At 44.5% G+C, this 25,979-nt stretch overlaps 2 protein-coding genes across 2 annotated transcripts in view; both read left to right on the top strand.

Moving 5' to 3' along the window:
• Nucleotides 1-12,746, top strand: part of LOC124037950 (mitogen-activated protein kinase 1-like) — a 16,570-nt gene extending 3,824 nt beyond the window's left edge. Inside the window, exons 3-9 of the mRNA XM_046353248.1 lie at nucleotides 941-1,130; nucleotides 1,928-2,044; nucleotides 2,167-2,281; nucleotides 3,464-3,595; nucleotides 5,042-5,151; nucleotides 8,638-8,766; nucleotides 8,917-12,746. Of these exons, the coding sequence (XP_046209204.1) occupies nucleotides 941-1,130; nucleotides 1,928-2,044; nucleotides 2,167-2,281; nucleotides 3,464-3,595; nucleotides 5,042-5,151; nucleotides 8,638-8,757 (784 nt within the window). The 3' untranslated portion in view covers nucleotides 8,758-8,766; nucleotides 8,917-12,746. The remainder of the gene's footprint in view (nucleotides 1-940; nucleotides 1,131-1,927; nucleotides 2,045-2,166; nucleotides 2,282-3,463; nucleotides 3,596-5,041; nucleotides 5,152-8,637; nucleotides 8,767-8,916) is intronic.
• A 218-nt stretch (nucleotides 12,747-12,964) lies between these two features.
• The window catches only part of LOC124037949 (lysophospholipase D GDPD3-like), a 31,269-nt gene continuing 18,254 nt past the window's right edge, over nucleotides 12,965-25,979 (top strand). Inside the window, exons 1-3 of the mRNA XM_046353247.1 lie at nucleotides 12,965-13,029; nucleotides 14,405-14,637; nucleotides 14,950-14,992. Coding sequence (XP_046209203.1) covers nucleotides 14,499-14,637; nucleotides 14,950-14,992 — 182 coding nt within the window. The 5' untranslated portion in view covers nucleotides 12,965-13,029; nucleotides 14,405-14,498. The remainder of the gene's footprint in view (nucleotides 13,030-14,404; nucleotides 14,638-14,949; nucleotides 14,993-25,979) is intronic.

Genomic DNA, 25,979 nt, shown 5'->3' with positions numbered 1-25,979 from the left:
AAAAATATTCAGCTTTTCGTAGAATTGCATGAAATGGGTTTATCAAAGGCTATTTTTTTCTCAGACCAGCAAATACCTTGATAGATTTATGAAATTCATCCAGCCTGTATCACAATCGGCCGTGGTTGGGAGTCCCAATTGTTCCCTAACTGACTTACCTAGTTAAATAAAGGTAAATACATTTAAAAAAATGCTTTTATTATAAAGTTTAAAAAACAGTTTCTGAAACTGCATAGCTAAGGCTCTGGTCTGTCCAAGGAGTGAGGGTAAATGGTATGCATTTTCTCTGCTATATACCTAGTTTTAATTATTTTTTGGGGTATAGGGGAGGGTCTGAAAAAATTAAATTTGTGGGAGGGTCTGGTACAAATATTTTACTGAAGGGAGGGCCATCCATTTTCATTTAAGAGTTGTCCAATTTTTCTCCCAAGTATCCCTCATTATAAATAACGTGCAGTCCCTAAATGTTTTGCATGAATGCAGTATTTCCTTGTTCCTAGGTTGATGACTTAACCTTTGTTTTCAGTGTTATAATTCCATGCAGAAGCATTGTAAAATAAGCAAATTCATTGGACCTGCGCTGAAGCGAAAATTACTGGAAGTAAATGTTAGCAATACAGGGGGGACTACGCGATATTATTATGGGTGTGTAAAGGCCTTTATGTTTACTAAAACTCCACCAAAAATTCACACTTAATACAGGGAATTGTTTACGGTCAGGTTCAAATGGATATGTGGTTGTTGTCCCGTAGTGCCTGTAACTGTCATATTCCTCTTCATCCTCTGTTGTCTCTTTAAATGGTGCCCCCTGCTGGTTCCCAGCTATATAGTGCTGAACCTCATGGAGACGGACCTTTTCAAGCCTAGATCTAACAGAATAACATGGATTATGGTTTGGTCCCCCTCTGTTCGTTAGGCTCCTTAACCCCTTGTTTCCCAGCTACATAGTGCAGGACCTGATGGAGACAGACCTGTACAAGCTCCTGAAGACCCAGATGTTGAGCAACGACCACACCTGCTACTTCTTGTACCAGATCCTGAGAGGCCTGAAGTACATCCACTCTGCCAACGTGCTGCACCGTGACCTCAAGCCCTCCAACCTGCTCATCAACACCACCTGCGACCTCAAGGTAATGATAACCAGAATGCTACTACTAACCCTATATCTAAAATACTACTACTGCTAACTATAACACTATAACTAACCCCAACTGTAACCTTAAGGCATGGTTAGCTACCCATTGGTCTAAGATCGGGGCTGATATTTATAAAACGTTTCAGAGTATAAGTGCTGTTCTATGGTCAGTATTGCCTTGTCAATTCTTTTTTATTTATCTAGCTAGGCAAGTCAATTAAGAACAAATTCTTATTTTACAATGACGGCCTAACCAGGCCAAACCCTCCCCAAATCAGGACAACGCTGGGCCAGTTGTGCGCCACCCTATGGGATTACAGATCACTGCCGGTTGTGATACAGCCCTGGATCAAACCAGGCTCTGAAGTAACGCCTCTAGCACTGAGATGCAGTGCCTTTGACCGCTGCGCCACTTGGGAGCCTTAACTATTGCCTACCACTGGGCGCGAACTCGTGATACTCAGTTCACTAATGGACAGAAGGCACCTGATCCTAGATCAGCACTTTTTCTCTGAGACACTTATGAATACGCCTATGTTTACCCTAGCTATCACCCAATCATAACCATTAGAGAGTGGGTAAATCTAACCTTGGACCAGTGGTTAGGGTCTAACCAAGGTGTGAAGAAAAGTATCTACACTCTAACCAGAAGAGGGCGTTGTGATGATTTGCTGGCATGAACAGGCCCGTATTTATTCCGTCGATTCTGTTTGCAATTGTTTTTTAAGTTGAAGCTTTGCATATGTGTGTCTACATGCTTCTCTGCGTGTTTTAACGAGCCTCTTCCATCAGATCTGTGACTTTGGGCTGGCACGGATAGCTGACCCAGAGCATGACCACACAGGCTTCCTGACAGAGTATGTGGCTACGCGCTGGTACAGGGCTCCTGAGATCATGCTCAACTCCAAGGTGTGTGTGTGTGTGGACTGTGCATTGATTCCATGTCTGTGGACCATGTTTTCTCTGTCAGGGCTACGCCTAGTCCTTTGTGTATGTGAATGAATGCGTTTGTACTAACTCTGTGTGTTCAGGGCTACTCCAAGTCCATTGATATCTGGTCAGTGGGCTGCATCCTGGCTGAGATGCTGTCCAACAGGCCCATCTTCCCTGGGAAGCACTACCTGGACCAGCTCAACCACATACTGGGTGAGAGAGAGACAGGTTGCGATCCAAATGGCAGCCTAATCCCTATCTAGTGCACTTCTTTTGACCAGAGCCTTATGGGCCCTAGTCAAAAGTAGGACAATATAAAGGGAATAGGGTGTGACACTCCCTCAAACCTTTGCATGACTTGCTGTGTGCTCTTTTCTGAAATACGAGAAGGGTGAACATGCAAAACTTACCTGAACTTGCCTTATACACTGAACAAAAATAGATCCTCAGTATCTTGTCAAGGTATATCTATGCATTCAAATTGCCATTGGTAAAATGAAATTGTTGGTTGTCTGTAGCTTTTGCCTGCCCATACCATAACACCACCGCCACCATGGGGCACTCTGTTGACATCCGCAAACCACATAGACTCTGTCTGCCATCTGCCCGGTACAGTTGAAACCAGGATTCATTGGTGAAGAGCACACTTCTCCAGTGTGCCAGTGGCCATTGAAGGTGTGCATTTGCCCACTGAACTCGGTTCCGACGCAGAACTGCAGTCAGGTCAAGACCCTGGTGAAGATGACAAGGACACAGATGAGCTTCCCTGCGAAGGTTTCTGAGAGTTTGTGCAGAAATCCTTTGGTTGGGCAAACCCACAGTTTCATCAGCTGTCCGGGTGGCTGGTTTCAGACAATCCTGAATCTGGATTTGGAGGTCCTGTGCTGGCTTGCTTCCATGTGGTCTGCAATTGTGAGACCGGTTGGACATACTGTCAAATTTTCCAAAACGACACGGTAGAGAAATTAACATTAAATTCTCTGGCAACAGCTCTGGTGGACATTCTTGCAGTCAACAAGACAATTGCACGCTCCCTCAACTTGAGACATCTGTGGCATTGTGTTGTGTGACAAAACTGCACATTTTAGAGGGGTCTTTTATTGCCCCCAGTGCACCTGTGTAATGATCCTTCTGTTTAATCAGCTTTTTGATATTCCACACCTATCAGATGGATGGATTATCTGGGCAAAGGAGAAATGCTCACTTAACAGGGATGTAAACAAATTTGTGCACAAATGGATCTCCTGAAACATGGGACTAACACTTCACATGTTGTGCTTATAATTTTCGTTCAGTATAAATGTTATATTTCCATTTTCAAAGCATTTCAACTGTTTGCTACCTTGTGTCCTGCTGAACAGGACCCATATTTAAAGTGTGTGATTGGTTGTGCAGGGATCCTGGGCTCTCCCACTCCGGACGACCTGAACTGCATCATCAACATGAAGGCCAGGAACTACCTGCAGTCTCTGCCTGAGAAACCCAAGGTCCCCTGGAACAAGCTGTTCCCCAAGGCGGACAGCAAGGGTAGAATACGCATATACACACATTATTACATTATAGTAATTTATCTTACCCAGAGTGACTTAGTGCATTCATCTTAAGAGTCACTAGATAAGATCGTTATTGTAAGTAAGACTGTTCTTCAATAAAGCAGCTATTAGCTAAGTCAGTGCAAGAAAGGCAAGTACAACAGCATTGTTTTATTATTTTTCACACACGTATTTGTACACACCTTCCCATGCTAACACACACAAAATGCATACATTCACAGTTTTCAAATGCATTTGCAAGCATTACATGCATACACACGCACTCACACTTTCCTTTTCCTAGCTTCACTAGCGGTCCCTGTTTTCCTACTCATGTGAGCTTATGGGAATACTGGCTTTTGGTACACCGAGTAGACTTCAACCTAGTTCAAATGGTAACGTTAGGTGTCTATCCTTCCCTTTCATGTTGGATTGTGGTATTTATGGATAATCTATTGATTTTGGGAAGAACTATCCGTTTAAAGGTCATGAACATTAAAAATCCTGTTTTTCATTCAATTTGGATGAAACAAGATCAAAGTATGTTGACCAAAGTATGAAAATGACTACATTGATCAAGTTTGATCATAAAGTTGGTGGTCCCCTCCCCCATGTCAAACACTTGGATTCAGGAGGTGACATCACCCTAACTAATTGTAATACACCAATGGTAACATAATATTCCCTTACCTAATTTAAATAAGTATAGCCTTGTAACCAACATTGGCGAAGGGTGCCAAACTGTGACTGTCTGCAAATATATAATACAAATTTTACACTTCATCTATGGCAAAGATGCTTGTATGTTTCTCCTTTCATCTGTGTCTGGTATTAGTTAGCTAGGTCTTCAGCCAGCTTGAAACAAAAGGGGGAAGAGTAATTCAGTTGTCAACACATCCGTCAGTGTTGCTGTGAACCGCATCCCAAGAGACATGCCAAACATTGATGCAATTTTGATGTGCTTTGAGTTGCTTTGTGTCTCACAAAATTAGCTTGAGATGGTTTTACTGCAACACGGCCCCACTGCATCCAAGTTGATTTACACACTACTGGTCAAAAGTTTTAGAACACCTACTCACTCAAGGGTTTTTCTTTGTTTTTACTACTTTCTACATTGTAGAATAGCGTTGAAGACATTAAAACTATGAAATAACAGATATGGTGTTTTAAAACTTTTGACCGGTTGTGTAGGTGTTTCAAAGAGCTGTCAGTCAAGGCGAGTTCATGAATGTAAGCTCCCCGGCCCACTCAGTATGTCTTTTCAAACTTCCTGGTAGTTAGCCATGAGAGGGGGGGGGATTCATTTTTCTCCGATGTTGAGCATTTCTATCCAAAACAAATATTATAGCTGAGTAACTCAAAAGGCTTTTACATGGGAATCAGAATGCCTGTTAAAGACCTTTTTAACAACACCCGTCTCTCCCTCCTCCCCTCCCTCCAGCTCTGGACCTGCTGGGCCGCATGTTGACCTTTAACCCTATCAAGCGCATCACGGTAGAGGAGGCCCTGGCTCATCCCTATCTGGAGCAGTACTACGACCCCACTGACGAGGTATGACAGCAGCAGGCTGCCCTCACATACACTATAGTGCCCTCACATACTGTAGTGCCCTGTCCAGAAACCATCGAAGGCCCTTTTCACATATGAAATTCATTACTCTGGTTCAATTTCCTGAAGCGTTTGAGAATTCTATAAAATATGTTTTGCTTTCACAATGCCTAGAAATAGACCACATTTTACATGCTAGCTTTCTAACGGTCAAAAAGTTCCACGCGGCTCACGCTGTAAAGTCACAATACCTGAAACTTTGGTCCTGGATTGGAGTCCCACTACTCCCGCAGGTCCAGGATTTGTTTCAGCCATGGTTCGTTTGCGTTTTGCACATGCTTTATAGCGTGGCTCAGTAGGGATGCGCATCTTTCCCTCAAGACATTTCTATTCGTATCTAGATACATGAGCTCTGATACGATACAAGAACGATACATTTTAGTTTGAAGCGATTCAGTTCAGAGAACAAATTGATGTGATTCGATACACTAACATTTGAATAAACACATTTTCCATTCTAAATCGAAATATGCTGCTGGATCTCATGAGCTGGGCTTCTCTGAGCTGTATATATGTGAGCAAGCCTCGTTCAGCAGGTATAGCCAGTAGCTTACTTTTATTCCAGTAAAACACCATTTTCAACAGTGTATAGATGATAATACCCTAGCAAATTATGAGTTGTCACTCAACTATAGTAATAAAACCTAATATCGCGCAAGCCATTATGGCATTTGAATGCTGAAGGTGCTGTGCAGATGTGCAAGATTCAGGACAGGCAGCCTACCTCGCGTTGGTCAGGGTGTCAGGCTGGGCACAGTGCGCAGTTTGATTAGGATACTGATAGGCGTGTAATGTTTCAACAAACCCACTGTAGCATTGTACATCTCATATCCCACTCTGGGCTAATGTGATGGGCTGTAACTGCTAAGTAGCTCTCTGTTGCCCTGGCAGTCCGTTCGTACAGTATGTAGTAAGTGCATGGATAATTCATTGATGCCTTCAGCTTGCTTATTGCTTATATAGAGTGGGTACTACTTATTTGCTGAAATGGGTATGAGAAGGCAAAGTTCATAAGCACTTTCAAGAGGTGCTGAAAACACCCTATTCTTCTCAACCACCGAGAATGGGTGCATATTTGTGGCTATAAACATACCTATCGCTCTTGTAATTTCTTTGGCCTGGTCAGAATCCGCTGCGAAGGGCTGTTTGCTCCAGTGGTAGGAATACTGGGGTGATGTCGGCCCGTCAAAATGAAATCCAATTTTGGTGCCATACACATTTAGCAGATGTTATTGTGGGTGTAGTGAAATGCTTGTGTTCCTCCAACGGTGTAGTAATATCTAACAATTCACAACAATACACACATCTAAAAGTAAAATTATGGAATTAAGAAATGTAGCAATATTAGGACGAGCAATGTCAGTCTGGAGTGTATATGTATGTGATGGGATGTATAGACATTATGGGCAGTATGTGGATAGAATATTTGGTATATTTGTAGAATACATAGGATAGAATTGTGTGTATGTGCGCGCGCACACAGCAATAGTTAAATAGGATTGCATTGACCAGAGTACAGTAATATACATGTGACATGAGTAAAACAGTATGCAAACATTTATTAGAGTGAGCAGGGATTCCATGTCTATGTACATAGGGCAGCAGGCTCCAAGGTGCAGGGTTGAGTAACCCGGCTAGTTACAGTGGCCGGTACCAAGTACCAGGTGGTGATACAGCCCGACAGGATGCATCTGTAAAAGTTTGTTAGGGTCTTAGGGGCCAAGCCAAATTTTTTTCCTGATGTTGATGATGGAGAATTCTCCTGGTTTATCGACCCCACCACTCGCCATTGTACAGAACTGGGTCCCGGCTGCGTATCACAAAAGGACAGTTTGAAATGCGGCAATTGAGATGAAAATGTTTGCATGGGCACTAGTTGTTTCAACGGAATAGTCTAAAATTGTTTTTTTTTTCCCAGCTCAGATTGACTCGAGGCATACAACATAACGAAGGCATAGCCTATAGGCCTGGTGTTTTTATATATTTTCTTGAATTTATTTATTTGGGTTCACAGTGCGGACCGAAACGAGGTCCCTGTGCTGAACGGTTCGGTACGACATTTTCAGAAGGTAGAAAGTAATCTGAGCAACAACAAAATGTGAATCGGCAATTCTGAACGTTTGAATCTATTTTTTTTCTGACGATGCGTGCTGCATTTGGATCGGTTTGGTGTCCGTGGACCGATGCAGTCGTATCTTAAAAATTTGAATCGGGGACTGATGCGTGTTGTGAATAGTTACATCATTTTGTTGTATACTGTTATTACACTTAAGAAAATATACTTAACAATAATATAAACGCAACATGCAACAATTTCAATGACTATATTGAGATACAGTTCATATAAGGAAATCTGACAAATTAAATAAATTCATTAGCCCTAAATTCATTGGCCCTAATCTATGGATTAAGCATGACTGGGCAGGGGTGCAGCTATGGGTGGGCCTGGGAGGCCATAGGCCCACCCCCTGGGGAACCAGTCCCAGCAAATCAGAATGAGTTTTTCTGAACAAAGGAGCTTTTTATTACAGAGAAATACTCCTCAGTTTCATCAGCTGTCGTAGCTTTTGCCTGCCCATACCATAACCCCACCGCCAACATGGGGCCCTCTGTTGACATCCTCAAACCACTCGCCCACACAACGCCATAGACTCTGTCTGCCATCTGCCCGGTACAGTTGAAACCGGGATTAATCTGTGAAGAGCACACTTCTCCAGCGTGCCAGTGGCCATCGATGGTGAACATTTTCCCACTGAAATTGGTTATGACAATGAACTGCGGTCAGGTCAAGACGCGGTTGAGGACAAAGAGCACACAGATGTGTTTCCCTGAGACTGTTTCTTCCTTGTGCTAACCCACAGTTTCATCAGCTGTCCGGGTGGCTGGTTTCAGATGATCCCGCTAGTGAAGAAACCGGCTGTGGAGGTCTCAGGCTGGCATGGTTACACGTGATCTGCAGTTGTGAGGCCGGTTGGACATACTGCCAAATTCTCTATAGTGACGGAGGGGGCTTGTGCTAGAGAAATTAACATTAAATTCTCTGGCAACAGCTCTGATACACTCCTGCAGTCAGCATGCCAATTGCACGCTACCTCAACTTGAGACATGTGACATTGTGTTGTGACACAACTGCACATTTTAGTGGCCTTTTAATGTCCCCAGCACAAGGTGCACCTGTGTAATGATCATTCTGTTTAATCAGCTTCTTGATATACCACACCTGTCAGGTGGATTAATTATCTTGGCAAAGGAGAAATGCTCCCAAACAGGGATGTAAACTAATTTGTGCACAACATTTGAAAGAAATAAGCTTTTTGTGCATATGGAAAATTCTGGGATCTTTCATTTCAGCTCATGAAACATGGGACCAACTTTACATTTTGCATTTCAACTTTTGTTCAGTGTAGTATTATCATTGTGTGTTTGTAGCCTGTAGCAGAGGAGCCGTTCACCTTCACCATGGAGCTGGATGACCTGCCTAAGGAGAAGCTGAAGGAGCTCATCTTTGAAGAGACGCTCCGCTTCCAGGCCACCTACCAGGGCTCCTGAGACATAGAGGTACACACGCATACATACACTCACATCGCTCCATAACGCTTACTAGAGCTTTGAAAAAGATAGGTGGACATTCTGCTCACACATGAAGACACTTTTAGCTGTGACGTTTTTTCTTTTGTCATTTTCATCTCCTGTTCATATGTGTTTCAGCTTTGAAGACGAGTGACAAAGCGAGTCTTGAAACAGGAAGACTCCAAACGACAAGATACAAAAACAACATATATATATATATATATATATATATATAACATACAAAAAAAAGGACCAGAAACATTTAACAGTTAGTATTTTCTTATATATATATTTTTATTTCTATCGCGGGGAAGTTTTTTTTTTGGGTGGGGGGACTGTTGTCTACTTAAAGGAAAGATTCACCCATTTTGAATGTTATTTTGTTTATGTGCATCTCTGCGATGTTCTATTGATTCCTGGGTTATTTCATGTGTATCCTGAGCTATTGCCAATCAAACAGGCAGAAATTCGGATGGTATGTCGTAGCATTGTAATAAAGCCGCTCTCACTACACTGTAAGTTAATAGGAATTTGACTGTTATATCCAAAAACATCTATAATACATGTCAGATTTGGAATACTGGCTGATGTCACATGGGAGGTTGTCTTCTCTCGAATGAGCCATTGATCATATTTTTGGGATTATTCCTACCTAGAAATATGTAATTAAACAGAGGGTCCACCACATTTCTCCTATTTGTCTGCTCTTTAAGTTGATGATGCATTTCATGGTTCCATTGCGTATGTCAGACTCTGCTCTGCGAGGCACATCGAGCTGCAGGTTAAACATGGTGAGATTGTAGACTCCTAAATTGATAGTGCTGTTTGTTTAGGCAATTTTACAACTATTTTACATGCTGATATTGACTCTGGTGTTATTTTGTGTAGCTACATTTTGCTAGCTAGCTTGCTAGCCAGCCCATAAAGAGAGCATTGGATTGTGGGTTCCATTTTCACATGTTGCCACCAACCTTATTATAACAACAAAATGAAACATTTGTTCACAAATATATTGTTCTTACATTGACACTGTAAATGATAGGAATTAGTGGTTTTGGGTGGATATTTTCTTTAAGTACTACGGTGCTCATTTTAACCACCATCAGGATACTCTTCCCTCTATCTCTTCTTTAACTGCTTTCTGCGAGGAGTGTGTACTGTTTAAAAAGCAAGACCTTAATCTTACTCCCGCCTGACCGACTCCATTTTACCACTCTTCCCTGGGAGCCTTTATTCTTTTTTCCTCTCTCTGTAAATCTGTGCTCTTTCTCTCCATCTCTTTCTCACTAGCCACAGTATATGTTACTGTATTAACTGTCTGTCTTGCTCCATGGAATTGTTGTTTGAGAAAGAAAAGATGGATGGGTGCTGGTTATATGTGTACATACATGGTTTTGTTTGAGTGATCTCGTGGCGGTTTGGTTTGTACACCGTTATTTGAATGTTTATGATCAGTCAGGAGTCGTATTTGTATGTTTTGAAGTTTATATTTGACAATAATTTAATGGTTTTTTTGGGGGGTGGGGGCACTGATTTTTAGACATTCTTTACTTGCAAAAACAAACATTCTACATTTTACTGGCATGTTCAAGTTTTATATTTCTTTGTCTTTTCTTTAGAAATGATGTATGTTGTTCATCTAAATGAACATGCATACATTCTTGAAATGTACAAAAGTGGCAAAGGGAGAGTGGGTTGGAGGCATGGAGAGACGAGAAATGGCTTGAATGCTCTTTGTACTGTAACCCACAGCTGGCTTTCTCTATCTACACTTCAGAGTTTTCCGATAGAAATGCATGACCTAGAACAGGCAGGATAACCCCACATCGTAGACATGCTGATGTGATTTCCCTATTCTTTCTGTGCTAGTCTCTGACTCACTAACACCGATCAGCGACATGCCACAGACCCTCACCGGTCCTTACATGGGAGGTTAAGAAAAAAAACTCCAATCTTTGTTGGAGAGGGGTACCTATAGTATGTTTCTCTTTGCCCAAAACCAAATTCAACTTGAAATCAGCCTCCATATTAGAAAATGTTAAGTTCTCTGCCTTTTTGCCATTCCTCCCTCTCTCCTCCCTTTTGTCTGGTATCGTTTCAGGGAGGACAGTGATCTGTAAATACTGTTCATTTATTTGGTTGTGGAGGGTGGCAGACAGAATCAGCAGATTTCTGGCTGACATATACTTCAAGCTTGTGTTAAACTGATAATGGTTGCCATGGTTACGGTGTCTATGGTAATTAGTGGCTGATTTGCTCTTTGTTTTATGGTGATTGTTGCTCAGAGCTTAACACATCGCTGTCAGATCTCCGAATGTCACATTTTCCACTCACATCTAACAGTGGACTGCTCCATTTTGCCATACCACATCCTCAGCCCCTCAGAATCTATAAGCCTCTATTCATTGGTAGAAGTGGCCCTACTTTCAGATCTGGGATCAGTTTAGCCTCTCCTAATCCTTACATTTAGTCAATAGAGGAGGCGGAGAGTAAATCTGAGGCCAGGTCTGTGTTCAGTACATTCTGGAACGTTCAATTGAACGCAAGCAATGCTGTACTGAACGACCAGTTGATAAACAGGGAGGGGTTGGGTAACGCTGTCAGCATGGTTACTGCCCTTTTTAAAACGCTGTCAGTTATGAGTGAACACACATCAAAGTGTGTTCAAGAATGTTTTGGGGAAACCGTTCCGCAACGTAGCAAATGTTCAAGCGAACTGAACGCACCTCTGATTGATCAGTGCATATGTGCAGTATCATCCATTCCACATCCCTCGATTACCAGCCATGCTATACTCAAAGGGCTTTCCCTCTCAGGTCCCACCCACCTTACATTTATCTTGCTTCTGATTGGCTGAGACCTCCCAAACTACATCCCAGGTTGTGCTGCCATTTGTTGACTCATTTCTTTTTCTCTTATTTCCTCCTGGACATTTTTTTTTTCTCCTCTCTCTAACTAATTCCCCATCATGGCTAGAAATTACAGCAGATCCGATTTTAAAAGGTGAGGAGCCTTTCTTGAGTGACATCTGTCAGTCATGTTGGGGGAAGAGGGGTTACTCGCGTCAATCATCTCAATCAGCGCACCTGCACTTTGCCACAGTAACCAAACTTTTTTCCCCTTCTGTTTTTTTTTTTTACTGTTTCTCTTAAGTCAAGACATTGGCCTACTCTTTTGCGGTTAATTACATTTCTTATTTTTCCTCCCTCTAATCTGCTTGCTTTTCTGGGCAGATTTTTCATGGAAGCTCACTGGAGCTCGTCACACTTTTTATTGAGTGTGTGCGTGTCAAGTGTCCTAACACATGTTTGCGGTGTCACACCCTGGTCCGCACTGTTTCATTGTGTGTGTATAGTCTGTGGTTGAAACACAGCAGACACTACTCCAATCAGCAGGATGTATGCATGTGTCTCTGTGTTTCATTGTTTTGAAACGCATTCCAGAGGCTTTCCCCTTACTTGTATCTGCATGTTTGGATTCTTGTGACTGTCTGTCGTTCTGACCAAAAGCTGCTTTACTATCCCCCAACCCCTTTTTACCCCCCTCCTACCAGCGACACGACCCAACTGACCGCCAGTCTCATCGGAGGACCATGCGAATGAACCAACGGGACCATGTTTGCAATACGCAATCACTCACTTTTTCACAGATACACACATCATTGCACACCACATATGCACACGCACACAATACATGAATAAAACATGCATAGTCAGGCATTTTTCTAAATAATGTCCTTTTTTAATTAAATGGCTGTTCTTATTATTATAGTGAGTTGTTTATTTTATTTTTTATACATAAGGGAGTTTAAAAAAAAATGTTTTTATTTCTCTTTTTTGTTTCATTTATGGTTGTGCTATAACTAGTAGTGTTTTCACAGATATGAGCTATTGAGGGTTATCGTCTATGAGTATTATGAATTAAACAATTATATACATATAATAAATACAATTCCTGATACTGGTAAACTGTCTGTTGGTTTTCTTTGTCTTATGGTCTGTCCTTGTTCGTGGTACTGAATGGCAGTGTGGACAGCGTTATAGAAATATCTTAGGGTAACAGTGAATTTACCAGTAATATTCGCTGTTAACGTGTCACAACCGGCTAGAAAAAAAGAGTAATCTCCTCCCTCCTGTTCCAAGCCAAGTTGTCTGTCCTTTTAGACAACTCTTTCTCCTTTTCCTCCTCGGCATGTCTCTGCATGGGTTCGGTATTCTCCCACAGGGCTCAACCTCTGTTTACTTCATCAAGGTTTGGGAATACGTAAAGCACGACTTTAGTTTAATAGCTAATGCAGGTTTGGGTGACAGACTGCATTTGCTATACTGGTTGGTTACAGAAGGCAAAGGGCACTAGAACGTCTTACAATTTACAGTACCTGCTTAAACTGGACCTTGGTGTGTGTGTGTGTGTGTGTGTGTGTGTGGGTGGCCTTGTCAGTTGAGGAAGGAATGCTATACTGGGGAGTGAACAATTACTTTTCCCTCTGGCGTACATGCTATGCTTTTGCTTCTCTCCGAATATCTAGTTGCATGCCTGCTTGTGAAAGTGCATTTACATTTATTCTTTCTGTGTGTGTGTTTGTGACCGTGTGTGATAAAAATGAGTTTACATACCCATCCTTTGTTAAAAGGTTCCTGACGGCATCGAAACCTGCCATGTATCAACGCTTGCTGACATGCTCTTTAACAGTCTAGTGTTAGCTCTCTCTCATATCTGTTGCTAGAGGTAGCACCCATAATGTTATCATTACATTCATATTCCCACCCATAAATGCATGTTATTTGAGGTTTGCTTTTAATGTATTTTATAGCCGCACTTTGTGTAGGATAGTTCCATTTACATGATTACCTTATCACACACACAGTGAAAGAGAGCGTGAGTTTGTCACAAAAGGTAGTAACGCCTGAGAGAAGAACAATATATGCCACGGGGAAGGGAAAAAGAGGGGAAAGACAGGTGTGGGAGGCCAGCTCCTACTGATGGACTAGTATTTAATTAACTGTGATTTTACGACTTCGTGTGGGTCCCAGTTACTCAGTGTGGGAGAACGGTAAAAAGGGAGAGTGCAAAGGAGATCGGGTTGACTACAAACAGAACCCATGGAGGGAAAGAGAGTAGCGTTAGGTGAGGTTATGAGTAAGAGTTTTGCTAAGCATTCGAGTAAGAGTTATGGGAGTAGGACCTTGTGGCACTTTCTTCGGATGCCTCCTTAGGTTGTACCAGTTTTTCAAGTCCTGTTTTTTTTTTACTGTATTACAGTTAAATACAGTTGTTACAACATTGTTCTAGGCTGAGAGGTGACTAATGAACTGACGGAGAGAGAAACCGAGTGATCAGAATAAGAGGAGTATTAAAGTGGAGGATCGAAAGAGAAGATAATTGTGTGAAAAAGAGTCAAGTGAAGTTTAATATGACCAGATCAATTGAGTGTCTTTAGATGCACTTGAGGATTTGGAGTGGTTTCTACATTGGCTGTTAGTTACCTATGTTATGAAGCAGCACGGTGGACGATAGCTGAAAATATTTTATTACAACTTGCAGAACAAGGGACTCATATCTGGCAGGTTATTTTCCATCAGTACACAGCCTGACACTTGTAGGTGTTCTATTAATTTATTGTTAGAGTATCTGGGAGGATCCAAGGACCTCTGCCTTTTGATACTGCGCCTAATTGCCTTCGGACACTTTTGAGGACCGTTTGCTGAGGAGAATTGATTATGGCCAGTTTCCTGTACTTTATCCTTCCGGCCCTAGGTGGCTACACCCTGACGTCGCTCTACCTGTTGAAGAACCCTCAGATCCTCCACAAGAAGAAACGGGCTGCCTTCCACTGCACCCACATCTCACACAGAGGAGGTAAGGAAGGAACGGTGGAGGGATGTGGTAGTTACCTTGCTGTTTCACTTTTCATCTGTAATCATTGATGTGAATGGACTGGACAAGTGAAAGTGGGATGTTTGGAGCCTGTGGTGTAGCTGCATGCAGGAATGCTGAGTGTCTATTGATTTGACCCAGAGTCACACTATATCTGGATAAATATTTGGCTCTGATTTGAACTATCCTGTTATTTCAAGTCAGTGGGGATCAAGGAAAAGCAGGCTAGAGAGCGAGAGTCTTGGAGCTGGATATGACAGTGATGTTCTCTGCTTTTCTGATCTGTCTTGGCAGGAAGCGGCGAGAGGATAGAGAGCACCATGGAGGCCTTCACACAGTAAGTGACCAACCCTAACCAAACCTGGCTTCAGATCAGTTACAGTGCATATCATAAGTATACACCCCCATTCGATTTCTTAACATTTTATTGTGTTACAAAGTGGTATTAAAATGGATTTAATTGTATTTTTGTTCAACAATCTACCTAAAATCTTTTTTTTTTTTTTTTCATTTTTATAAACGAGTCAATACATAGAAACACCTTTGGCAGCAATTACAGATGTGATTCTTTTTTGGGTAAGTCGCTAAGAGCTTTGCACACCTGGATTGTGAAATATTTGCCCATTATTCTTAAAAAAAAGACTTCATGCTCTGTCAATTTGGTTGTTCGGTCTTTGCTAGACACAGACGGCGATTTTCAAGTCTCGCCATAGATTTTCAAGCAGATTTAAGTCAAAACTGTAAGTAGGCCACTCAAGAACATTCACTCATTGGAGGCTGCTGAGGGGAGGACGGCTCATAATAATGTCTGGAATGGAGTCAATGGAGTGGTAACCACATCTTTAATGTGTTTGATACCATTCCATTTACTCCATTCCAGACATTATTATGAGCCATCCTCCCATCAAACTTTATTTGTCATGTGAAATGCTTACTTACAAGCCCTAACCAACAGTGCAATTTAAGTTTTAAAAAATAGGTATTAGGTAAAGAAATAAAAAACAGTGAAAATAACAGTAGCGAGGCTATATTTTTATTTTATTTCACCTTTATTTAACCAGGTAGGCAAGTTGAGAACAAGTTCTCATTTACAATTGCGACCTGGCCAAGATAAAGCAAAGCAGTTCGACAGATACAACGACACATGGAGTAAAACAAACATACAGTCAATAATACAGTATAAACAAGTCTATATACAATGTGAGCAAATGAGGTGAGAAGGGAGGTAAAGGCAAAAAAGGCCATGGTGGCAAAGTAAATACAATATAACAAGTAAAACACTGGAATGGTAGTTTTGCAATGGAAGAGTGTGCAAAGTGGAAATAAAAATAATGGGGTGCAAAGGAGCCAAATTAATTAATTAAATACATTTGGGAAAGAGGTAGTTGTTTGGGCTAAATTATAGGTGGGCTATGTACAGGTGCAGTAATCTGTGAGCTGCTCTGACAGTTGGTGCTTAAGGCTAGTGAGGGAGATGAGTGTTTCCAGTTTCAGAGATTTTTGTAGTTCGTTCCAGTCATTGGCAGCAGAGAACTGGAAGGAGAGGCGGCCAAAGAAAGAATTGGTTTTGGGGGTGACTAGAGAGATATACCTGCTGGAGCGTGTGCTACAGGTGGGAGATGCTATGGTGACCAGCGAGCTGAGATAAGGGGGACTTTACCTAGCAGGGTCTTGTAGATGACATGGAGCCAGTGGGTTTGGCGACAAGTATGAAGTGAGGGCCAGCCAACGAGAGCGTACAGGTCGCAATGGTGGGTAGTATATGGGGCTTTGGTGACAAAACGGATTGCACTGTGATAGACTGCATCCAATTTGTTGAGTAGGGTATTGGAGGCTATTTTGTAAATGACATCGCCAAAGTCGAGGAGTGGTAGGATGGTCAGTTTTACAAGGGTATGTTTGGCAGCATGAGTGAAGGATGCTTTGTTGCGAAATAGGAAGCCAATTCTAGATTTAACTTTGGATTGGAGATGTTTGATATGGGTCTGGAAGGAGAGTTTACAGTCTAACCAGACACCTAAGTATTTGTAGTTGTCCACGTATTCTAAGTCAGAGCCGTCCAGAGTAGTGATGTTGGACAGGCGGGTAGGTGCAGGTAGCGATCGGTTGAAGAGCATGCATTTAGTTTTACTTGTATTTAAGAGCAATTGGAGGCCACGGAAGGAGAGTTGTATGGCATTGAAGCTTGCCTGGAGGGTTGTTAACACAGTGTCCAAAGAAGGGCCAGAAGTATACAGAATGGTGTCGTCTGCGTAGAGGTGGATCAGAGATTCACCAGCAGCAAGAGCGACCGTATTGATGTATACAGAGAAGAGAGTCGGTCCAAGAATTGAACCCTGTGGCACCCCCATAGAGACTGCCAGAGGTCCGGACAGCAGACCATCCGATTTGACACACTGAACTCTATCAGAGAAGTAGTTGGTGAACCAGGCGAGGCAATCATTTGAGAAACCAAGGCTGTCGAGTCTGCCGATGAGGATGTGGTGATTGATAGAGTCGAAAGCCTTGGCCAGATCAATGAATACGGCTGCACAGTAATGTTTCTTATCGATGGCGGTTAAGATATCGTTTAGGACCTTGAGCGTGGCTGAGGTGCACCCATGACCAGCTCTGAAACCAGATTGCATAGCAGAGAAGGTATGGTGAGATTCGAAATGGTCGGTAATCTGTTTGTTGACTTGGCTTTCGAAGACCTTAGAAAGGCATGGTAGGATAGATATAGGTCTGTAGCAGTTTGGGTCAAGAGTGTCCCCCCCTTTGAAGAGGGGGATGACCGCAGCTGCTTTCCAATCTTTGGGAATCTCAGACGACACAAAAGAGAGGTTGAACAGGCTAGTAATAGGGGTGGCAACAATTTCGGCAGATAATTTTAGAAAGAAAGGGTCCAGATTGTCTAGCCCAGCTGATTTGTAGGGGTCCAGATTTTGCAGCTCTATCAGAACATCAGCTGAACGGATTTGGGAGAAGGAGAAATGGGGAAGGCTTGGGCGAGTTGCTGTTGGGGGTGCAGTGCTGTTGACCGGGGTATTAGTAGCCAGGTGGAAAGCATGGCCAGCCATAGAAAAATGCTTATTGAAATTCTCAATTATGGTGGATTTATCAGTGGTGACAGTGTTTCCTATCTTCAGTGCAGTGGGCAGCTGGGAGGAGGTGTTCTTATTCTCCATGGACTTTACAGTGTCCCGGAACTTTTTTGAGTTAGTGTTGCAGGAAGCAAATTTCTGCTTGAGAAAGCTAGCCTTGGCTTTTCTAACTGCCTGTGTATAATGGTTTCTAGCTTCCCTGAACAGCTGCATATCACTGGGGCTGTTCGATGCTAATGCAGAACGCCATAGGATGTTTTTGTGTTGGTTAAGGGCAGTCAGGTCTGGGGAGAACCAAGGGCTATATCTGTTCCTGGTTCTAAATTTCTTGAATGGGGCATGTTTATTTAAGATGGTTAGGAAGGCATTTTTTTTTAATATCCAGGCATCCTCTACTGACGGGATGAGATCAATATCCTTCCAGGTCGATTAGAAAGGCCTGCTGGCTGAAGTGTTTCAGGGAGTGTTTTACAGTGATGAGTGGAGGTCATTTGACCACTGACCCATTACGGATGCAGACAATGAGGCAGTGATCGCTGAGATCTTGGTTGAAGACAGCAGAGGTGTATTTAGAGGGGAAGTTGGTTAGGATGATATCTATGAGGGTGCCCTTGTTTAAGGCTTTGGGGAGGTACCTGGTAGGTTCATTGATAATTTGTGTGAGATTGAGGGCATCAAGTTTAGTTTAGGTCGCCTAGCAGCACGAGCTCTGAAGATAGATGGGGTGCAATCAGTTCACATATGGTGTCCAGAGCACAGCTGGGGGCAGAGGGTGGTCTATAGCAGGCGGCAACGGTGATAGACTTGTTTTTAGAGAGGTGGATTTTTAAAAGTAGAAGTTCAAATTGTTTGGGTACAGACCTGGATAGTAGGACAGAACTCTGCAGGCTATCTTTGCAGTAGATTGCAACACCGCCCCCTTTGGCAGTTCTATCTTGTCTTGTCTGGTGTTACCGGTACAGAGTCGATGTGCGGGGGCACCGGTGAGTCGGGCTAAATGAGGTAATATCTACATGTGGGTATTGTTAAAGTGACTATACATAGATGATAAACAGAGAGTAGCAGCAAGGTATAAGAGGGGGGGTATTGAATGGCAGGACACAATGCAAATAGTCCTGGTAGCCATTTGATTACCTGTTCATGAGTCTTATGGCTTGGGTGTAAAAGCTGTTGAGAAGCCTTTTGGTTGTAGACTTTGCGATCCGGTACCTACCGCTTGCAATGTGGTAGCAGAGAGAACAGTCTGACTGTGGTGGCTGTGATCTTTGACAATTTTTAGGGCCTTCATCTGACACCGCCTGGTGTAGAGGTCCTGGATGGCAGGCAGCTTAGCCCCAGTGATGTACTCGGCCTTGCGCACTACCGTCTGTGGTACTTTGAGGTCGGAGGCCGAGCAGTTGCCGTTCCAGGCAGTGATGCTCTCGATGTTGCAGCTGTAGAACATTTTTAGGATCTGAGGACCAAAGCCAAATCTTTTCAGTCTCCTGAGGGGAATAGGTTTTGTTGTGCCCTCTTCATGACAGTTTTTGTGTGTTTGGACCATTCTAGTTTGTTGGTGATGTGGATACCAAAGAACTTGAAGCTCTAATCCTGCCACACCACAGCCCCATCAATGGGAATGGGGTGTGCTCGGTCCTCCTTTTCCTGTAGTCCTTTGTCTTGATTACGTTGAGGGATAGGTTGTTATTCTGGTGTAACTTTAGACCGTCCCCTCGCCCATACCCGGGAACGAACCAGGAACCCTCTGCACACGTCAACAACAGTCATCCACGAAGCATCATTACCCATCGCTCCACAAAAGCCGCGGCCCTTGCAGAGCAAGGGGAACCACTACTTCAAGGTCTCAGAGCAAGTGACGTCACCGATTGAAACGCTATTTAGCGCGCACCACCGCTAACTAAGCTAGCCGTTTCACATCCGTTACACTGGCACCACCCCGCCAGGTCTCTGCCCTCCTCCATATAGGTTGTCTTGTCGGTGATCAGGCCTACCACTTGTCGTCTGCAAACGTAATGATGCTATTGGAGTCGTGCCTGGCCATGCAGTCGTGGGTGAACAGGGAGTACAGGAGGGGACTGAGTACACACCCCTTAGGGGCTCCTGTGTTAAGGATCAGCGTGGCAGATGTGTTGCTACCTACCCTCATCACCCGGGGGCGGCCCGTCAGGAAGTCCAGGATCCAGTTGCAGAGAGAGGTGTTTAGTCCCAGGATCCTTAGCTTAGTGATGAGCTTTGTGGGCACTATGGTGTTGAACGCTGAGCTGTAGTCAATGAATAGCATTCTCACGTAGGTGTTCCTTTTGTCTTGGTGGAAAAGGGCAGCGTGGAGTGCAATAGAGATTGCATCATCTGTGGATCTGTTTGAGCGGTATGCAAATTGGAGTGGGTCTAGAGTTTCTGGGATGATAATGATTATGTGAGCCATGACCAGCCTTTCAAAGCACTTCATGGCTATGGACGTGAGTGCTACGGGTCTGTGGTCATTTGGGTAGGTTACCTTAGTGGCAGGTTACCTTGGGCACAGGGACTATGGGGGTCTGCTTGAAGCATGTTGGTATTACAGACTCAGTCAGGGACATGTTGAAAATGTCAGTGAAGTCACCTGCCAGTTTGTCAGCACATGCCCGGAGTACACATCCTGGTGATCCGTCTGGCCCAGCGGCCTTGTGAATGTTGACCTGTTTAAAGGTCTTACATCGGCAATGGAGAGCGTGATCACACAGTTGTCTGGAACAGCTGGTTCTCTAATGCAGGCCTCAGTGTTGCTTGCCTCGATGTGAGCATAAAAGTGATTTAGCTTGTTTGGTAGGCTCGTGTCACTGGGCAGCTTGTGGCTGTGCTTCCCTTTTGTAGTCTGTAATAGTTTGCAGGTCCTGCCACATCCGACGGGTGTCGTAGTACGATTCAATCTTAGTCTTGTATTGGCGCTTTTCCTGTTCGATGGTTCGTCGGAGGACATAGCAGGATTTCTTATAAGCTTCATGGTTAGAATCCCGCACCTGGAAAGCGCCAGCTCTACCCTTTAGCTCAGTGTGAATGTTGCCTGTAATCCATGGCTTCTGGTTGGGGTATGTACATTCAGTCACTGCGGGGACGACGTCCTCGATACACTTATTGATAATGCCAGTGACCGATGTGATGTACTCCTCAATGCCTTCGGCAGAATCCCGGAACATATTCCAGTCTGTGCTAGCAAAACAGTCCGTAGTACTGTTTTACACTACTTCCGGGTTGGAGCGAGCGGTCGCATCCGCACTTTGGTCCGCAAGTAGTATAACTTTTCATTACATTTCATTATAGTACAACGGTTTGATTTGTCTAATCTTAGCAATTTCTTCTTAGCTAGCTACATAGCCGTCTTTGTATCAAAGATAATTGCGTAATTATCGTATTTCGTCGTCCTAACGTAGTCTACACTGCTATCTGCCCAGCAGTTAGCCAGCTAGCAAACGTCCACCGTCTACCGAATAGCAGCACTGTAGAAACTATTACACTCAACTGAACGACTTGATTAGTGTAGTGTTAGCTAGCTACATAGTTGTCTTTGCTGTCTTCGTATCCAAGATAATTGTGTAGTTTAGAGTGTGTAGTCTTAGAGTGATTATCTTAATTTACCGAGGTTAGCTAGCCAGCTATTTGTCGTCCTTAACGTAGGAGACACTGCTAGCTAGCCAACAGCTAGCCAACGTCTACCGAATAGAACTTCCGCACTCAACAACCCGGTCGCATTCCACTTCGCTCCACAAGTAGTATCATATTTTCATTTCATTTCATTACAGTACAACGGTTTGATTTGTTTGATCGTAGCTAGCTACATAGCTAGCTACATAGCCGTCTTTGTATCAAAGATAATTGTGTAGTCTAGAGCGATTTTCTAGGTTAGCTAGCCAGCTATTGTCGTTCTTTTAACGCAACGTAACGTAATCAACACTGCTAGCTAGCCAGCTAGCCCCCGAATAGCAGCACTGTAGAAACTATTACACTCAACGGAACGACTTGATTAGTGTAGTGTCAACAACGCAGCCACTGCCAGCTAGCCTACAAAGTCAACAACGCAGCCACTGCCAGCTAGCCTACTTCAGCAGTACTGTATCATTTTAATCATTTTAGTCAATAAGATTCTTGCTACGTAAGCTTAACTTTCTGAACATTCGAGACGTGTAGTCCACTTGTCATTCCAATCTCCTTTGCATTAGCGTAGCCTCTTCTGTAGCCTGTCAACTATGTGTCTGTCTATCCCTGTTCTCTCCTCTCTGCACAGACCATACAAACGCTCCACACCGCGTGGCCGCGGCCATCCTAATCTGGTGGTCCCAGCGCGCACGACCCACGTGGAGTTCCAGGTCTCCGGTAGCCTCTGGAACTGCCGATCTGCGGCCAACAAGGCAGAGTTCATCTCAGCCTATGCCTTCCCTCCAGTCCCTCGACTTCTTGGCACTGACGGAAACATGGATCACCACAGATAACACTGCTACTCCTACTGCTCTCTCCTCGTCCGCCCACGTGTTCTCGCACACCCCGAGAGCTTCTGGTCAGCGGGGTGGTGGCACCGGGATCCTCATCTCTCCCAAGTGGTCATTCTCTCTTTCTCCCCTTACCCATCTGTCTATCGCCTCCTTTGAATTCCATGTTGTCACAGTTACCAGCCCTTTCAAGCTTAACATCCTTATCATTTATCGCCCTCCAGGTTCCCTCGAAGAGTTCATCAATGAGCTTGATGCCTTGATAAGCTCCTTTCCTGAGGACGGCTCACCTCTCACAGTTCTGGGAGACTTTAACCTCCCCACGTCTACCTTTGACTCATTCCTCTCTGCCTCCTTCTTTCCACTCCTCTCCTATTTTGACCTCACCCTCTCACCTTCCCCCCCTACTCACAAGGCAGGCAATACGCTCGACCTCATCTTTACTAGATGCTGTTCTTCCACTAACCTCATTGCAACTCCCCTCCAAGTCTCCGACCACTACCTTGTATCCTTTTCCCTCTCGCTCTCATCCAACACTTCCCACACTGCCCCTACTCGGATGGTATCGCGCCGTCCCAACCTTCGCTCTCTCTCCCCCACTACTCTCTCCTCTTCCATCCTATCATCTCTTCTCTCTGCTCAAACCTTCTCCAACCTGATTCTGCCTCCTCAGCCCTCCTCTCCTCCCTTTCTGCATCCTTTGACTCTCTATGTCCCCTATCCTCCAGGCCGGCTCGGTCCTCCCCTCCCGCTCCGTGGCTCGACGACTCATTGCGAGCTCACAGAACAGGGCTCCGGGCAGCCGAGCGGAAATGGAAGAAAACTCGCCTCCCTGCGGACCTGGCATCCTTTCACTCCCTCCTCTCTACATTTTCCTCCTCTGTCTCTGCTGCTAAAGCCACTTTCTACCACTCTAAATTCCAAGCATCTGCCTCTAACCCTAGGAAGTTCTTTGCCACCTTCTCCTCCCTCCTGAATCCCCCCCCCCTCCCTCTCTGCAGATGACTTCGTCAACCATTTTGAAAAGAAGGTCGACGACATCCGATCCTCGTTTGCTAAGTCAAACGACACCGCTGGTTCTGCTCACACTGCCCTACCCTGTGTTCTGACCTCTTTCTCCCCTCTCTCTCCAGATGAAATCTCACGTCTTGTGACGGCCAGCCGCCCAACAACCTGCCCGCTTGACCCTATCCCCTCCTCTCTTCTCCAGACCATTTCCGGAGACCTTCTCCCTTAACTCACCTCGCTCATCAACTCATCCCTGACCGCTGGCTACGTCCCTTCCGTCTTCAAGAGAGCGAGAGTTGCACCCCTTCTGAAAAAACCTACACTCGATCCCTCCGATGTCAACAACTACAGACCAGTATCCCTTCTTTCTTTTCTCTCCAAAACTCTTGAACGTGCCATCCTTGGCCAGCTCTCCCGCTATCTCTCTCAGAATGACCTTCTTGATCCAAATCAGTCAGGTTTCAAGACTAGTCATTCAACTGAGACTGCTCTTCTCTGTATCACGGAGGCGCTCCGCATTGCTAAAGCTAACTCTCTCTCCTCTGCTCTCATCCTTCTAGACCTATCGGCTGCCTTCGATACTGTGAACCATCAGATCCTCCTCTCGAACCTCTCCGAGTTGGGCATCTCCGGTGCGGCCCACGCTTGGATTGCGTCCTACCTGACAGGTCGCTCCTACCAGGTGGCGTGGCGAGAATCTGTCTCCTCACCATGCGCTCTCACCACTGGTGTCCCCCAGGGCTCTGTTCTAGGCCCTCTCCTATTCTCGCTATACACCAAGTCACTTGGCTCTGTCATAACCTCACATGGTCTCTCCTATCATTGCTATGCAGACGACACACAATTAATCTTCTCCTTTCCCCCTTCTGATGACCAGGTGGCGAATCGCATCTCTGCATGTCTGGCAGACATATCAGTGTGGATGACGGATCACCACCTCAAGCTGAACCTCGGCAAGACGGAGCTGCTCTTCCTCCCGGGAAGGACTGCCCGTTCCATGATCTCGCCATCACGGTTGACAACTCCATTGTGTCCTCCTCCCAGAGCGCTAAGAACCTTGGCGTGATCCTGGACAACACCCTGTCGTTCTCAACTAACATCAAGGCGGTGGCCCGTTCCTGTAGGTTCATGCTCTACAACATCCACAGAGTACGACCCTGCCTCACACAGGAAGCGGCGCAGGTCCTAATCCAGGCACTTGTCATCTCCCGTCTGGATTACTGCAACTCGCTGTTGGCTGGGCTCCCTGCCTGTGCCATTAAACCCCTACAACTCATCCAGAACGCCGCAGCCCGTCTGGTGTTCAACCTTCCCAAGTTCTCTCACGTCACCCCGCTCCTCCGCTCTCTCCACTGGCTTCCGGTTGAAGCTCGCATCCGCTACAAGACCATGGTGCTTGCCTACGGAGCTGTGAGGGGAACGGCATCTCAGTACCTCCAGGCTCTGATCAGGCCCTACACCCAAACAAGGGCACTGCGTTCATCCACCTCTGGCCTGCTCGCCTCCCTACCACTGAGGAAGTACAGTTCCCGCTCAGCCCAGTCAAAACTGTTCGCTGCTCTGGCCCCCCAATGGTGGAACAAACACCCTCACGACGCCAGGACAGCGGAGTCAATCACCACCTTCCGGAGACACCTGAAACCCCACCTCTTTAAGGAATACCTAGGATAGGATAAAGTAATCCTTCTCACCCCCCTTAAAAGATTTAGATGCACTATTGTAAAGTGGCTGTTCCACTGGATGTCATAAGGTGAATACACCAATTTGTAAGTCGCTCTGGATAAGAGCGTCTGCTAAATGACTTAAATGTAAAATGTAATGTATAGCATCTGCTTCATCTGACCACTTTTTTATTGACTAAGTCATCGGTGCTTCCTGCTTTAATTTTTGCTTGTAAGCAGGAATCGGGAGAATATAATTATGGTCAGATTTGCCAAATGGAGGGCGAGGGAGAGCTTTGTATGCGTCTGTGTGTGTGGAGTAAAGGTGATCTAGAGTTTTTCTTCCTCTGGTTGCGCATTTAACATGCTGATAGAAATTTGGTAAAACGGATTTACAGTGCCTTGCGAAAGTAGGTAAAACTGATTTAAGTTTCCGTGCATTAAAGTCCCCGGCCACTAGGAGCGCCGCCTAACGGTGAGCGGTTTCCTGTTTGCTATTTCCTTTATGCAGCTGACTCAGTGCAGTCTTACTGCCAACGTCCGTCTGTGGTGGTAAATTAAGAGCCACAAAAAAAATGGATTAACTCTTGGCAAATAGTGTGGTCTACAGCTTATCATGAGATACTCTACTTCAGGCGAGCAAAATCTAGAGACTTCCTTAAATTTCGTTCACCAGCTGTTGTTTACAAATATACACAGACCCCCCCCCCCCCCCCGTCTTACTGGAGTGATCTGTTCTAACTGGCCGGTGCAGCGTATATCCTGCTAGCTGAATATTTTCTATGTCGTCATTCAGCCTTGATTTGGTGGAACATAAGATATTACAGTTTTTGATGTCCCGTTGATAGGATATTCGTGCTCGTACCTCATCTAATTTATTGTCCAATGATTGTATGTTGGAAAGTAATATTGATGGTCAGGGCAGATTTCCCACTCGCTGTTGGTGGATTCTTACGGGGCACCCCGCCCTGTGTCCTCTACCTGCGTCTCTTTCTCTTGCCAATGAAGGGGATTTCGGCCTCGAAGAAAAAATCTTAGTCTAATCCGAGTTGAGTGATCGCTGTCCTTTTATCCAGGAGCTCTTTTTTTTTGCCATAAGATATGATGGT

Source organism: Oncorhynchus gorbuscha, linkage group LG06 (genome assembly GCF_021184085.1).
Source record: "Oncorhynchus gorbuscha isolate QuinsamMale2020 ecotype Even-year linkage group LG06, OgorEven_v1.0, whole genome shotgun sequence".
NCBI classification, from domain to species: Eukaryota; Metazoa; Chordata; class Actinopteri; order Salmoniformes; family Salmonidae; genus Oncorhynchus; species Oncorhynchus gorbuscha.
The sequence above is the reverse complement of the archived record's forward strand: the minus strand, read 5'-3'. Positions and strand labels throughout refer to the sequence as shown.